Source organism: Oryza brachyantha, chromosome 1 (assembly GCF_000231095.2).
Source record: "Oryza brachyantha chromosome 1, ObraRS2, whole genome shotgun sequence".
In the NCBI taxonomy this organism is placed as follows: domain Eukaryota; kingdom Viridiplantae; phylum Streptophyta; class Magnoliopsida; order Poales; family Poaceae; genus Oryza; species Oryza brachyantha.
This window is the reverse complement of record NC_023163.2, coordinates 1,408,437-1,423,871: the sequence shown is the minus strand read 5'-3', so window position 1 is coordinate 1,423,871 and position 15,435 is coordinate 1,408,437. Positions and strand designations below refer to the sequence as shown.

The 15,435-nt window shown below is 44.8% G+C and overlaps 1 protein-coding gene across 1 annotated transcript; it reads right to left on the bottom strand.

Annotated features, from left to right (window-relative positions):
* Nucleotides 1-12,600: 12,600 nt before the first annotated feature.
* On the bottom strand, nt 12,601-15,134 carry LOC121055329 (probable leucine-rich repeat receptor-like protein kinase At1g68400). The gene is made up of 2 exons (XM_040527570.1): nt 13,670-15,134; nt 12,601-13,598 (listed from the first exon to the last, which is right to left on the bottom strand). Exons 1-2 carry the CDS (start codon nt 15,072-15,074, stop codon nt 12,916-12,918), a joined length of 2,088 nt encoding a protein of 695 aa, XP_040383504.1. The 5' UTR covers nt 15,075-15,134; the 3' UTR covers nt 12,601-12,915.
* Nucleotides 15,135-15,435: the final 301 nt, after the last annotated feature.

Genomic DNA, 15,435 nt, shown 5'->3' with positions numbered 1-15,435 from the left:
TACCCGTGGATAAAAACTCTATTAGCATCAGATAGGTTCTTTATTTTATATTAGTGGTATGCTATTGGGTTAAAACTTTTGTCCGATAGGTAAATAGGCATGGTGTGGGTAGCCATTTCCTATGTCCGGTTCGTTGGTTTACTTGCCAAATCTAATTGACATGTGAGTTTTATTAATTCATAAATATTTTAATATATAATTAAGTTAAAATTAGTTTATATTTTACACTACGGTATAATCATTTTAAGTTAAATTTACGTCTAAATTGTTTATTGGTTGATAGGTAATCTAGAAGTACATTATTTATTATATAATTTTTTCTATTGTTCGTATCATGTATATACAGTGATGAGTAATGGGTAAACCCATAGATATGTGGCCCCTGCAGCCTGCGGATAATGGACATGGATAAGGTTTCATATCCGTCATAGGTAATATGTATACTATGGACACAATGATTTCGTAGGTATAGGTATATAATACCAGTGCCCAATATACCTGAGTGTCATCCCTAACCGTGGGTAGGACTAGAGAGCCCATTGCAGTTCTATGGCAAAATAGTGTATTATTTAAAAACTACACGTATAAAATAATTTAAAATATCACATAAATTAAAATTTAAAGTTTATTAAAATTTAAAGTTTACAGTAGCTAATATTTAGTCCACTCTCTTAAAAAAATTATCTTTCTTATCAGACAAATATATTGAAACTAGATAAATTAAGAAACATGTATTGGTATTTGAGAGAGCAAAGAGAATCATCAGAGTTAAGAGAGAATTATGTTACAAATATGACTATGAATCAAACATGTTACTAACTTAGGTAAACGTGTCTAATATAACGCAGGGGCGTGGAGTTATCGTAGACAATATTTAACATTGAACCAAACAATACCATAATCATACTGCATGCGAAGATGGTACATTTCGCTCAAACTAGCGAATATTTTAGGATATATAGAGCATGTATCTTTAGCTGGATATGATTTTGCACACATCCAATGGAGTATAGGCGGGTCTGCCACGAGAATAGTGCAGTGGAGGCTTGAATCCTTACTATCCCGTTTAGAATTATTAGTCATCATAAAAACTTTTCTAAATTTTATGTTAAAAGTCGATGAACTAAATCTCTATCTAATTTATCTAGTCCCTCCAGTATCGTTAACTGGATCGGTCGATACCATCCGGTGGTTACGAAGAGAATGTATCTCCTAACTGAAGCCTTCTCCACGGCGATGATGAGCAGTTTGGGGCATTGGGCGGTGCCACTCACACGCAGCAGATTGCAGGCAGAGAGAGAGTGTCACCACACGTGGGAGGGTCCCCAGCCAGATCACCAGGTCAAGTAGTGCGAATCCATACGACACCTGCCTCCGGTTGTACGTACGCCTGACTACCGGTCCACGGGGGTGCACTGCCATGTGGGGCCCGTCGACTAGAAATACACCGGAAAACGTTGTGCGCCGTAGGTTTTGCACTACAGAAGTGACTGAATATACACGCACGTCCACCTGCCCATGTCCAAAAACATTCTGTATTTCCCCGTCCAAGTGGTGGCTAACCTCTGCAACAGGCAATATACTTCTGCTTTAGTAATAACCGGACGATGTTTTGGTGTCACAAAATGCGAGTGGGCCCGTTCATGGTTGAGAGCAGAAATCAGCCAGGTGGCTAACCTGTTTATCTTTTCGTTTATATAATTTATAATTTAATTTTTTAACCTTAAATTGAAGTTGATTTTCAAATATTTCTATTGTAACTTATTTTTTAGTATTTGTTTTAAATAGCTATGAGAATATATATATATATATAAAGTTTATTTATAAATTATCTTTCATTTGCTGTTTGACTTGTTCCTTTAAATTAAGGTTAAGAATAAATTTTGGTGAAAAACTCGTTAAAAATATAATTTTTAGCTTATAAATATAAATATGAGCCAAAGATGGAGTGAGAGTCATTGTTTTTTGGTTGGCATTCGATCTCTACTACTGGAGACAATTTGTAACCGAGCCACGAAGACATGACTCTTCGTATCATGATTTAAATCTTAGCATCCACGGTTAAATGATCGTGTATTTATAGGCGGCGCAAATGCCAAATGTTGTCATTTTATTTTGAAATGTAAATTAGAGTATTTCTGTTGGCGTGGATTTCGTCGGGGTTTAAATTGATACCTGACCTACGGTTGAAATTGATGTCTAACCTAATAGTAGTACTAAACTACTAGTAGAAGGAAGGACCACAGTCAGAAAAGGAGAAAAAAATAAGATATCAACAGACCCGTTAGTTTAACTTCGATCACCAAGCTGACCACTATAATAACTAAGCTGGTATACACAAAACTACGGGCATATTGTGCCTAGCCTCGACTTGATTTGCACGCTAAAGGCCGTAAAAAGATTACAATAAATAAATGCAGTTAAAGCTCGCGACGTTTGGCAGGAACATTAAGAATTTTTTGAGAATTAATATTATTTTAATAAAAAATCGTAAAAATAGAGACCATCCGGGAAAAATTATGAATTTAGCGGTCTATCAAACGGTGCACGTTTGCCTGGATCCTATCAAACGGAGGGAGTTCGACAGGGCCCACCACCCATTCAACTGCTAAGCCAACTGGGCCTGTCGAACTGTCGTAGTTAGATAGGCTCCTGTCTAAACTGCGACAGTTAGACATGCCCCCCTGTCGAACATGGGCAGTTCGACAGGCCCTGTCAAATTGCAACGCTAGCGTCTAGTCCGATCTAGGGATGGCAATCCGGGTATGGGTACTGATACCCGCCGGGTACCCAACCTGATGGGTACAGGTATGGGTATGAATATTTTACCGCCGGTAGTACCCGTACGTGACCCGAATCAACACGGGTATGGGCATGGGTATTGTTCCCTACCCGTAGGTAATCCGCTGGGTACCCGAATGTAGCCCCATATATTGAATTTTGGCTAAAAACTTATTATGTTATTTATGTAATAATATTTGTGATGTACTCCCTTGTGACCTATGTCTTGAAACTTTTGATATGTGATATAATATTAAATGGTTGAATCAAAACATCAGATAATGTGTTATGTGTTATTATTATTATTATTATTAGTTTGTTGTATTTGTTGGAATATTTTATTATAAGCAATATATTGTATTTATTGGACTTTTAATGTGTGATACAATATTGTATTATGAGTGGTATGTTTAGTTTGTTATATTCATTGAAATGGTTATTTTGATGTGTTTTTGACATATTAAACGGTAGACCTGACAGGTACCCAATACCCTCCCGCTAACCGATGGGTACGGGTACGGGTATCAAATTTTACCCGTGGTCATGGGTATGGGTAGAAAATTCTACCTGTGGCCTTCAAGTTGGCGGGCGGGTAATTGCTCTGTCCACTCCGAACCCGACCCGTTGTCATCCCTAGTCTGATCTCCTCCCCAGTCGACTGTTGGTCATTCGATAGGGTCCTATCGAACTACGGTAGTTCGATGGGACCCTAAATTTGTGATTTTCACGGATGGACTCTAATTTTACAATTTTTTATTAAAATAGTGTTAATTCTTAAAAAAAATCGGAACATCAAGCCAACTATCTAGGCTTACAAAACCTGAGATATCACTCGAAAACTCTGAGCTCCTTGCTGCCTGTGTACCAACAAAATACCTCAGTAATTATAAAGAATGGGTGGTCTATAAGCTTTTGGCATAACAGATGGTTACAAATTAAAAATGGGCAGACAAATACCTAGTCGTATACTCTCACCGCAAGAACAAAAATAGCTCATTTCAGGACATGTCACATGGTCACACGCCACGAAGAGCCCTTTCAACCTTGTTTTTTTTGTCCAAGCTTTGTCAGAATTTGAACAACTCATATGTACAGTTCAATAGATAACTCTCACAAATCAGAAAGACCAGAGAATTACATCTTCCCGAGACAAAGAAGGGACGCTAATTTGCTCAAGGCTCTATCCATCTATTAAATCAGATAGACCACCCTAGGCTTATCATACTATCATATGTAAAAGCTCTGCTCTCAAAAGGTAAAATTTTTGGCCTGGCTTTTGGTTAAAAGTAGACTTTCGATGAGATCAAACCGGCTCAAGAAGCGGAATGTGAGATTTGCAAGACTCATATAGAAGACATGGATCATATCTTCGTAAACTGTCAATTTGTGAAAGATTTCTATACAAAACTCAAGATAAATATAAGTTCATCAATTCTTGCCCTGGATCAACTCCCTCCACCAGCTTTTATCCCAAGAAAACAGTTCTTATGCCTAAGGTGACTAAGGAACCACAGAAACAACGTTATTTTCATATCCATGCCGCCGTATCATCAATGTCTATCATCAGACTGCATCCATGAAGTTGAACTCTGCTCTATCGCCTCAAGTCTTCACAAAGATATCTAATTGATGATTGGATAAATCTCTTTTAGGAAATTTACAAACGTGTCATAATTTTGTAAAGTTAGAGACGTGTCATTGGTATCATACTGACATGTGGGATCAATGACATGCGGGTCAGGATGACATATCTTCAATTTTATAGAATTGGCATTCTTACAATTTTCTTTTTTTTGCTAGCTTAATGCCCCCCCCCCCTTTCTTTACCTCATCAAATTTGTATTGCCACTCTTAAGATTCTTAATATAATTCAGGTAGGGCTTCTCTCACTTAAAAAAAAAGCTTGTGATGTTTAAAATATTAAAATGGAAGAAGCCAACACGCCAAATAAAAGCACATACAGGATGAAGGAAAGAATGGACAGTTACAGGCGCAGGTCAACTTCTCCGTTGATCACTATAACACTAGTCGCCATCGGCAGCAGCGGGGGTGTGGAATGTACGTTGGGATTTATGGGCTCTAGGATATAAATATATTTAGATTGTTTTAAAAAGGATTAAGATCAAAAAGTATATGCTAGCTAAGCTATGGGGGTGTTGTCCTATCAAATATTTAGACACTTATTATAAATAGTAAACATAGACTATTAATAAAACCCACCCATAATCTTGGACTAATTTGCGAGATGAATCTATTGAGCCTAATTAATTTATGATTAGCCTATGTGATGCTACAATAAACATACTCTAATTATGGATTAATTAGGCTTAAAAAACTCATCTCGCGGATTACTACTCATTTATGAAATTAGTTTTGTTATTAGTCTATGTTTAATACTTCATTCAAATTAGTGTCCAAACATCTGATGTGACATGGGGCTAAAAAGTTTAGCCCCATCTAAATAACCCCTAAATAAGGAATAAATAAATACGTAATAGTATGTCGGTGAGGAGAAAAATGACAATAGTTTTCAATGGAATATGATTGATGGGATAAGTTATTTCGAATGACATCAGAAAATATCTATCACGTGGGTTAAAGATCATGATTTTGGAAATTTACGTTTTAAAAATGATGGATTATTTTGGAGGGTGGCCGCCGGCTGGGCGACGTGCCCGACTCGCCCGCTTCTCACGTCGATCAACAGGCTCCAGCACATCGAAACAGTGCACGCACGCCGCGCATGCACGCCCAAACTACGCCTCCGCGTTGGCACGTTGCGCAGACGTGCTGATATTTTGTGAAGAAAATTGCCGTCATGACCCATACCCACGCAGCGTACAGTACAGTACAGTGGACTGCCGTCAACATCTGATGTGTATTTGACTATCTGTGGCTTGACGCCAGCATCAGGATTAGGCGATTAGGCCGTACTGTACTGTGCTAGGGTTGCGACAGAACCAGTGATGACTTCATGAGCAATTGAGCTAATGTTTAGTTTTTTTCCTAAAAACATCACATTAAATTTTTGGATATTTAACTGAAGCATTGAATATAAATAAAATAAAAAATTAATTGTATAGTTACGGGAGAAAAAAAATCTTAAGACGAATCTTTTGAGTCTAATTAGTCGATAATTAGTCATAAGTAATATAGTAATCAACATGTGCTAATGACGGCTAATTCAAAAAATCCGTCTCACGGTTTCCACCGGGTTGGGTTGTGAAATTCGTTTTTTCATTCGTGTCCGAAAACTTCTTCCAACGTCTAGTCAAACGTTCAATGTAACCCATCTCCCAAAATTTTTTTCGAAACTATGAGAATCAAACCCGTACGCCACTAAAATAGGATGCATCAGCATCAGCATCATCTTCGCAATCGATCTACAATGTATTCCGTATCCGAATTTGCCGATAATATATTTCAAACTGGCGTTGGCCAACGACTTGTATTAGAGAGTATATAAATAAACAGATGATTGATACGCTCGTCACGAGATCCCATCCCTCACGTGCTTCTTGACCAATACAGGCTACGGTACAGTACAGCTAGCTTTCGTTTGGCCAGGCGTAGCAAAGATTCTAGCGGTCGCTTCAGCACCAGCACCACTGTGATTTGGCATTTGGGCTTTTGGTTTATGCCCGTCGGTAGGGTTAAAAATGGTTTGACTCTTTTTCCTGAGTTCCGGACCTATTTATGAAACAGATCATTGGTCCAAATTATTTTTGAAAATTATTGAAACTAGAAACGAATTCGGGATTTTTTTTTCCCTCGAGAAACAAAAACAAATATAGTAAGGACATTGTTCATCGAAAATCGAAATCATCATAAACTTCCTACAAAATTATTCAGAATTTCCAAAGGCCCATGTACCACAAATGATAAATCAGCCCTATTAGCCTAACTCACTTGATCAAAGAGCCAAGAGAGTCAAAACACACATGGTTTAGAGTTATTCCACATTTCAAGACCAAGGCATCTCCCTCTCCCATCCAGATCGAGTGCCTGTGGGGGCTAGGGCTGGTTGATTGGGGTATAAGGCGACGCGTCACGTGCGCCCCTGCCATCTCCTGCCGCCGGCCATCGACATCTACCCCACCGCCCCTCGCTGTCTCCTACCACCACCCCTCATCGTCTCCCGCTTGCTCTCGCGTTATCCTAGTCTAGTGTCGTTGTTCATCACTGTAGGATCGTAAAGGGTCTTTCTTACCCTAAAAGTTAGTCGTTGAAATGAGAGTTTCCCTACTTATATCTTAGGTTCTTTGTCCTAACATAACCAATATGAGACTATTCAACAATCTCCCCCTTCACATATTGGTGTCCATCAGCCCTTCATCGCCCCTTCACCGTATACGGTCCCCACCGGCCCACGGTCCATCAAGTATACATGTCCTGCAGGCACTCACAGTCCATCAGGCCTTCACACACCGTGTCTATCGGGCCAGAGATGTTAAACTAGCTAGGCTCTAATACCAATTGTAGGGTCGTATATTTCCCACCCCAAAAGCTAGCCATTGAGGTGAGGAGTTCTCCTACTTATATCTTAGGTCATTTGTCCTTCCACAACCAACGTGTGACTATTCAACAATCACGATGTAGTGTCATTGTGGCTGTTGACGTAAAATTTGCACCACTGTTATGCGAAAATTACGATGACACATGAAGGTCTGCTTAACGTTGTAGTGACACATGAAAATCACGAAAATCCAGTGTAGGTCCTATTAAAATGGGTTCAGGGCATGTCCGGCAATTAGACCTTGTAATTGACATAGAGAATAAAAATAATTAAATCAAATAGTCATCGGACGGTGGACCGATATGACATGTTAAGACCAGCTGATTGGCCTATGAACCCTATAGTAAGACAATCGACCATATTATTCATATAAATAACATTGAACTGGCATGGATCATCAACTACAGCCATCTAGAGCCAACTAGGTAGACGATCAACCAAAGTTGATGGCTGATAATTTATCACCTAAAGCTCCGATAAAACAATGATCAAGATAAATCAACTTAATATTTACTATTTAATAATAAAATTTGATAGATCGAATGTAACCGAGACAGTATAAGATTGTAAATATCAAACAACAAAAATCACTTAAAGTGGTCGATCAGATCAATTGAAGATATAAGAATAACTTACAATTGACCTGATACAATCACTAACAATAGTATATGTTTTGATCAAAATGTTGAGCATAACCAAGAAAGTCTCAATCTAGCCGATAAATTTACCAGCCGACTAAACAAAACGATTAAAGATAAAAAATAACTTAAACTAAACCTAATATGATAACTAGCAACATACACGTTCAATCGAAATATTGAACTTAACCAAGAAAATCTTAATCTAGACAATACAATTACCGGGATGAATTATAAGAACTCACTCAAGTACCGGAGATCAAGTTCAATCGATATAGCCCAACCGAGATCTCGCTTCATTGAAAACTACTCTAAAGGTGGCGAAGCACCAAGGCCCAATACTCGTTTGCCATGTCAAAAAAAAAAACACCCCACTAGGAGGGCATTATATTTTTTACTAAATTCATATGAATATTAATCAATCTTGGCATATACATAAACATATTTTTTTATTCAGATAAATATAAGGAAATGCAAACCATCTCATAACCTGAGAGGAGGTAATACATGCCATTCCCGTAAGTGGGCTGGTATTTCAGTTTAAAAGAATATCGGCCTATGTATGTACTCAGATGTGCCTCATATTGTGGGTCTCTAAAGAAGCTTCAAGGTTGGGCTGCTTGCTGGGTCAGGCTGCTATGTGCCTACGTCGATATGGCCCTATATGGTCTGAGTTAAAAGACCATGATTTCTCACCCAAAAGCCTCTGTCATATGGCTTGCAAAGTAGAGTGCGTGCATACCCTACTTGCCTCATGGGCCTGGAGCCCGTAATGCCATGAGAAACCGCCGGTTTTCCACTTCTCCTTGGGGACCAGTAAATTCCATGTTTCCATAGTTCTACTGTTTCCTTCATCCACGTTATAATAGATTTGACTATATTCATATATGCGCTAATAAATATAGATGTATATAAAAAAACATATATATATTAATACATGGATAAATCCAGACAAACTCAGAAGGTCTTATAATATAAAACAGATAGAATATATGGTAATGTTAAGGAGCACGAATTGGATAGAACTATGCGTTTAGGACACATATCAGAGGCGCCATGCACCGCTATACACCAATAACTTTACAAAGAGGCTATTTGGTTACTTGCTAACTTTGCCAGATTATATTTCAAGTAAGTTATGTCTGAGATAAAAAAATATATGGTTAAAAGTTACTGGCCACAAGTTGGCCAATACTATCCTAGCACATAAAACATAACATGTGCTCATAGAGAGAGAAAAGTCATGAATAGCTATGATTGTGGCATGATCCATACGATCACCTAAGAAACTGTGATCGTCTAAATTTCGGGATTTATATCCTCTATTATTATGTCAGTAACATTACATTATCACGCCATCTTATAAGCTAACATGCTAGTGATGGTAATGTAATATCAGTGTGATATAATGGTAGAGGACATCAATTCCTAAATTTCGATACGATAAGTCGAGTGATCCAACCAAAAGTTCAAATTAATATCTCCAAGTTCTAGCGAGAAACGGTGATTGCCTGCAGCTCTCGTCACTCCGGCAGTGTACCGTTTTGCGTAAAGAAATACGTAGTACACCGCACCGCGGGCCGTGGCTGGCTGAACCGACTGAACAATCGCCATCGCTGTAGATTTGCGCAGCCAAATCGGAATCCGCGCGCCTCTCGCCTCTCGGACTCACCGGGGCCGGCGCTGCCTTTAGCTGCGTGTACACCTGCCAACAAACAACGTGCACTCTCTTACACATACAGCGGCCGGCGCCCCCGCGGGGACCGATCGATCACAACTCGCAACGCCAAACCGCAAGCGGAGGCTGGATTCTCATCGACATCGCCCGACCGGCTACTACGCTAGGGGATCTGCTCTGCTTACCCTCCCTCATGTCATGTGGAGGAACAGGAGCGCACATCATTACACTCAGTCACCTTACTCACCAAACACTGTTACTGCTATACCCATAATCCCATATGCATATCCTTGCTTACATAATGCATATGCTTCGTCCGTCGTGAATTCGCCATCGATCTCGGATGTTCTTGCTTGCACTTGCTTGTACATGCATATACTACTTACGAACATGCACTGCTGCTGTATCGACTAGTACAGACATGTAGACAAAGTGCGGTCTAGTTGGTAGTTATAGGCAACTTAAACCGATCTTAAAATTTCAAGCGAAAGGCGAGATGCATAGCCTAGCAAGCATCATCTGGGACTGAAGTTGCAATAACGAAGGGCAAACAGAGGAGCGGCCCTGTGTTGGCCATAGCTGCGGCCCGTCAGGTCTCCCAACTCGTAACCACTTCACTGTATATATCCTCATCCTGTGACGCTTTCCAGTTCGTGTGTACCACCACCACAGCACAGCGAACTCATCCATCGATCGAATCATCGAACGCGATGGAGCCGTTGCGCTGCTGGAGCTGGACTGCTGCCATGGACCACTTAAGAGGGGCGGCGAACTGGCAATGCCAAGTAGCCCATGTACTCCATAGTCCATACCTCCAAAGACTGTAGTTTTAGCCTACAAATCAATAGAAAGCTATAAAAAATAGAATTGTCTTTATTTTTTAAAAAAATCTTAATGCATTTGTTTGTTGCTTTCCAAATTCTAATTTATTTTTTTTTTATTTTACTAAACACCAATGCAGTAATTATTTATAAAGTCTTTCCGAAATTGACGAGAAAAAGATAGAAATGAAGTCTTCGTAGCACATTATTACGTACCACGCTGATCTACATCTACTGCGCTACAGTCTAGTTACTGTTTGGTCCACACAACTGCTCCATCGATCTACCGGCTACCGGCCGGTAGGTTGTACTGTACACGTATAACGACCCAAGCGACCCCTCCATGTACAGAGACTTGCAAATTGCTGTACACAACACTGACCCCATGACTTTACTGCAGTCTTTGTGATGTACATTGCCTCCTGCCATAATTTATAATCTCTCTTTCCGAAGAGACTTTATTTTTAACATATCTCACATATATCCATATAAGATTGCAGAGATTATAAAGTCCATTAATGTTTTCAACCCTAATATATTTAGCTCCAAACTTTTTAAATCTACATGCATTTATCTTACAATTTAACAAACTCAATGTAATATTTGTTAAAAATTAAGGGCCCCTTTGAATCATAGGAATAAAAAAACAGAGAAATAGGAAAAACATAGGATTTTGACAGGAATGTAAGTGTAAAACAGAGTATTGCAAAACACAGAAAAAACGTAGGAATAACCGTTTGATTGGACTACAGGAAAAACACAGTAATTTAAAGAGAGAGAAAGACTCGTAGGATTATTTCCATGAGGTTCCACCTCTTGTTATATTTCCTCCAAAACTTGCATAGGAAGAGACAAACCATAGGAATTTTATAGGATTCGTTCATTTGATTCAAATGGATTTGTAGGAGAAATTCCTATAGGAATAAAATCCTCTAAAATTCCTATAAATTTTCTTTGAATCAAAGGGACCTATGTGTTTGTGGATAAATAAGAAAACTAAAAATATATAATTTTTAGGATGGAGGCGGTAACAAAGATCGTGTGAGTAACTCGAGTACACTACGATTACATAGTGATGATTAGCACTAGTACTAATGGATGAAGGCATTCGCAACCGAGAACATGCCCGGCCACCGGAACCATTTATTGTGCTGAGGTGAATTGGATTTGGGCACATCCAGTCCGGGACATCAAACTCATCAATGCGTTAAATGGACAACAGGCAGCCATGCCATTTTCCCTTTGCTGGATCAGAGAAAGTGCAGGCTCTCGCAGCTTGTTCAGTTCAGGAATTCAGGGGCCACTTCTCAATTTATTCCCAGTTTTACGGTGGGACAGCGGTAGCCACGTGATACGTTTGCACGAGTGCAAACTCAATTTAGCCCGTTCAAAGAGGTTCCATTCTTTTCTCTCGACCCAAATTAAGAGTGGTGGTCTAGAATAACTCTTTCCACTAATCCTAATAAGCTGAAACACGTGAGCGTGTGTGTGTTTTGACGCAACGCTAGAGCGAGCGGAGTGTGGGGGTGAGGCTAGCTGCAAAGGACAAACTGCTCCGTGCACGGTGACAAGCTAGAAAAGCGAGTAGTAGTGTAGTAGTAGTACTAGTACTAGTACTCGTTTAGTCAGCGTGGAACAGCATCGAGCTATAATCCAATGGCGCCAGGACCACGCCGTGCAGCATGAAGGCGGGAGAACTTTTCCCCAGGCGACACAGAGCCTCGCTGCATCTCCATCTCTGGCTGGACTGGCACAGCATGAGACGAGACACCGGTGTAGAGACAGACAGGCTCGCTGGCTCATCGATCGGTGGTGCCTTCCGGCGCGGCGAGAGCGAGCCAACGCCGGAGCAGATGCGGCCATCGGGCATGGGGTTCGGCGCCGGAGAGGAGATTACCCCGTTGCCAAATGATGCCCATGGCACGGGGCGGCCCCCCTGCGCGCGCTGCCGCCGCGACAGGACGTCGCGGAAACGGTCGCTGCGGCCCCTGACCCGCCGCGCTCGCCCCACTCCTGTGCCGTGCCGCGTGCCGTGCCCTCATCACGGCCCCGAGCCAGCCAACGGTCTCTACCGCGGCCACGCCTCCTCCCATTGACATCTCATGATTTTCCTCTGTTAGGAGTACCAATCAACAGTCATATGTTGGTAGTAGTACTGACCACAGCTAATAACTCACTCACATCAGTGCTGCCATTTGCACCGGAAGTCCATCCAAATACAGACAAGATTCATTCGAAGAATGACCTTTTTTTTTTTGCTTTCACAGGTAGTACTACCGGCTATGCAGAATCCCTAATCATGATTCTAAAACGGGTTGCTACAAAAACAGCAAAATGAATCAGGACCAGAGCAATCATTCATGCATGTACACAAGTAACACCATCCAACGTCCGACGCTAATCAGCTGCACACCAAAAGCAAATCTCAAGTAGTAAAACCAAAGTGGGAATCACAAGGCACGAACAATTTAATTAAATTAATCACTGGCTAACGGCGCCCCCTTCTGACACGGCGGGCGAGTCGGACACGCCGGAGGACTCGTCCATCGACTCGTGCGACGGCGACGCCTCCCCGCAAGTGCGGATCTCGTCGATCATCTTCACCACGTACCCGATCTTGGGCCGCTGGTCGGGCGCCGCCGACGCGCAGCTCAGAGCTAGCTGCAGCATCGCCACCATCTCCTCCTCGATGCCCTTGTCCTTCATCAGCTCAAGGTCGAACACCTCGGACGTCCACTCCTCCCTCACCACCGACTGCACCCACCGCGGCAGCTCCACCACCACGCCGCCGTTGGGCAGCTCGCTGCCCGGGCACCGCCCCGTCAGAAGCTCCAGGAGCACCACGCCGAACGCGTACACGTCGCCCTTCTGCGACGCCCACGGCCGCGGCGGCGGGGGAGCCTCGGGGGCGCGGTACCCCGCCGAGCGCGATGCGGCGGCCGCAGGGGACGAGCCCAGCTGTGCCAGGCCGCAGTCCGCGAGCCGCGCGACGCCGGTCTTGTCGAGCAGTATGTTTGTGCTCTTGATGTTGCCGTGAGCGAGCCTGGGCGTCCCGCTGCCCCGGCGGCTCGCGTGGTGGATGTACGCCAGGCCACGCGCGGCGGCGGAGGCAATGCGCATGCGCGCCGCCCAGTCCAGCGGCGTGCGCCCAGGGCCACGGTTACCTGTAATGAGATGCCTCAGCAACAAGTGTTCGACGAAATCAATGAGGAGACGCCAGAATTAGAGAACTTGCCGTGGAGGAGGGAGAAGAGGCTGCCGTTGGGCATGAACTCGTAGACGAGCAGCTTCTCGTCGCGGGCGTAGTAGTAGGCGTTGAGTGGCACGATGTTCGGGTGACGGACACGGCCAAGCACGGCCATGTGGTGCTCGAAATCCTTCTTGGACGCCGCCGCCGCCGTGGCGTCGCGCAGCCGCTTCACGGCCACGACGCTGCCGTCGCCAAGCACGGCCTTGTACGCCGTGCCGCACCCGCCTTTGCCCAGCATCTCCGCTGACGCGCGCAGCAGGTCGTCCAGCTCGAATCGCTTCCCGCCGCTGGTGCTGAGGTCCTCCAAAAAGACCATTTTTCCCCGCTCAAACGTGCCGCCAGCCGCCGTGACCACTCCAGCGGCGCCGTACGGGCTGGAGGAGTAGACGATCTTCTCCCCCTCGCGGAGACGCCTGGCGCTTCGCCGGCCGGAGAGGCGTGGCCAGAAGTAGCAGAACAGCAGACCGGCCACCAGCCCAACAACCGCGAAATCCCCGGCCACAATTGCCACCACTGCCGCGCGGCTCATCTTTCCCTTGCCGCTGGCCGCTGCGCCCGCTGGCTTCGCCGAGGGCGATGACGCAACCATGGCTGCAGCCGGTGGGCACGGCGGGGTGGCGGACGCGTTGGCAGCCGCCGACGCGTTCGGCTGCTGCGTCTCGTCCTTGCACGGCGGCAGCGGCGCGCTGCAGAGACCGACATTCCCGCCGAACGACCCTGCCGGAAACCTCGCCATCGCCACCGGAATCCTCCCAGTCAAAAGATTGTTGGACACATTGAAATCTTGCAGCACTGGGAGCGCAATGCCATCAATCCCGCCACTGAACCTGTTGGAGTCCAGCCGAAGCGTCAGCAACCTGTCGAGTCGGTTCAGCTCCGGTGGCACGACGCCGGACAAGTTGTTGAACGACAGGTCGAGGCGATACAGCCGGTACAGCGCCCCAAGCGACGGCGGAATCGGGCCGGACAGCGAGTTGCCGGCGAGAAACAGCAGCTTGAGCCCATTGAGCGGCGAGAGGTCAGGAATGGCACCGGAGAGGCCATTTCCCTTGAGACTAAGCACGCGGAGGCCGTCAAGCCTCGCAAGCGCCGGGAGCGCCGCGTCGCCGGACAGGCCGACACCCTCGAGCACCAGCCTCGTCACCCGCCCTCCCGAGCAGGCGACGCCCTGCCACGTCCCGCACGGGGAAGGGTTGGTGGACAGGTTCCAGCTCTCCAGCGCGCCGGACCGGCCGGCGGCCAGCCGGAAGTCCGACAGCGCCGCGACGTCGGCGTCCAGCGAGCCCGCGGCTGCGTCGCCATAGCAGACGAGGCATTGCACCAGCAGTCTCGACAAGAAGAGCGGCAGGAGCGTGGCGCCGCCGCCGCCGACGCCGCTGTTACGAGGCATGCTCCCCCTACTCTTTTTCTGTTCGAGCTTGACCTCGCGTTTGGCTTGTGCGCGCCCCCGGTCGTGACAGCGGCGAGACGAAGGGGGTTCTTGTCTGATGCTCCCCTCCCACTCCGCGCTCCCTCCCCAGCTTCACAGCTTGACCGCAGCGCACAGTGACACACTCGCCTCGCCGGCCCACCGCTCAGTGACAGTGACAGTCACTGGAGTAAAGCAGCTCAGGTGACGAGCTCACGAGGACGACGAGGGTGTGTTCGCGGCAGCGCAGGCGCAGCGCAGCGAACGTTACGTACGGAGAAGGGGGGGCGACGTGTGGCGCCATGGATGGATGGATGGGAGCAGGTGAAGGTGCGGATGACAG

Bases quoted from the DNA above. Each gene is read 5' to 3' on its own strand.
- LOC121055329 (XM_040527570.1), bottom strand. From the start codon at position 15,074: ATGCCTCGTAACAGCGGCGTCGGCGGCGGCGGCGCCACGCTCCTGCCG. The intron at 13,599-13,669 runs GCAAGTTCTCTA...ATCTCATTACAG, and splicing joins CCTCTTCTCCCTCCTCCACG to GTAACCGTGGCCCTGGGCGC.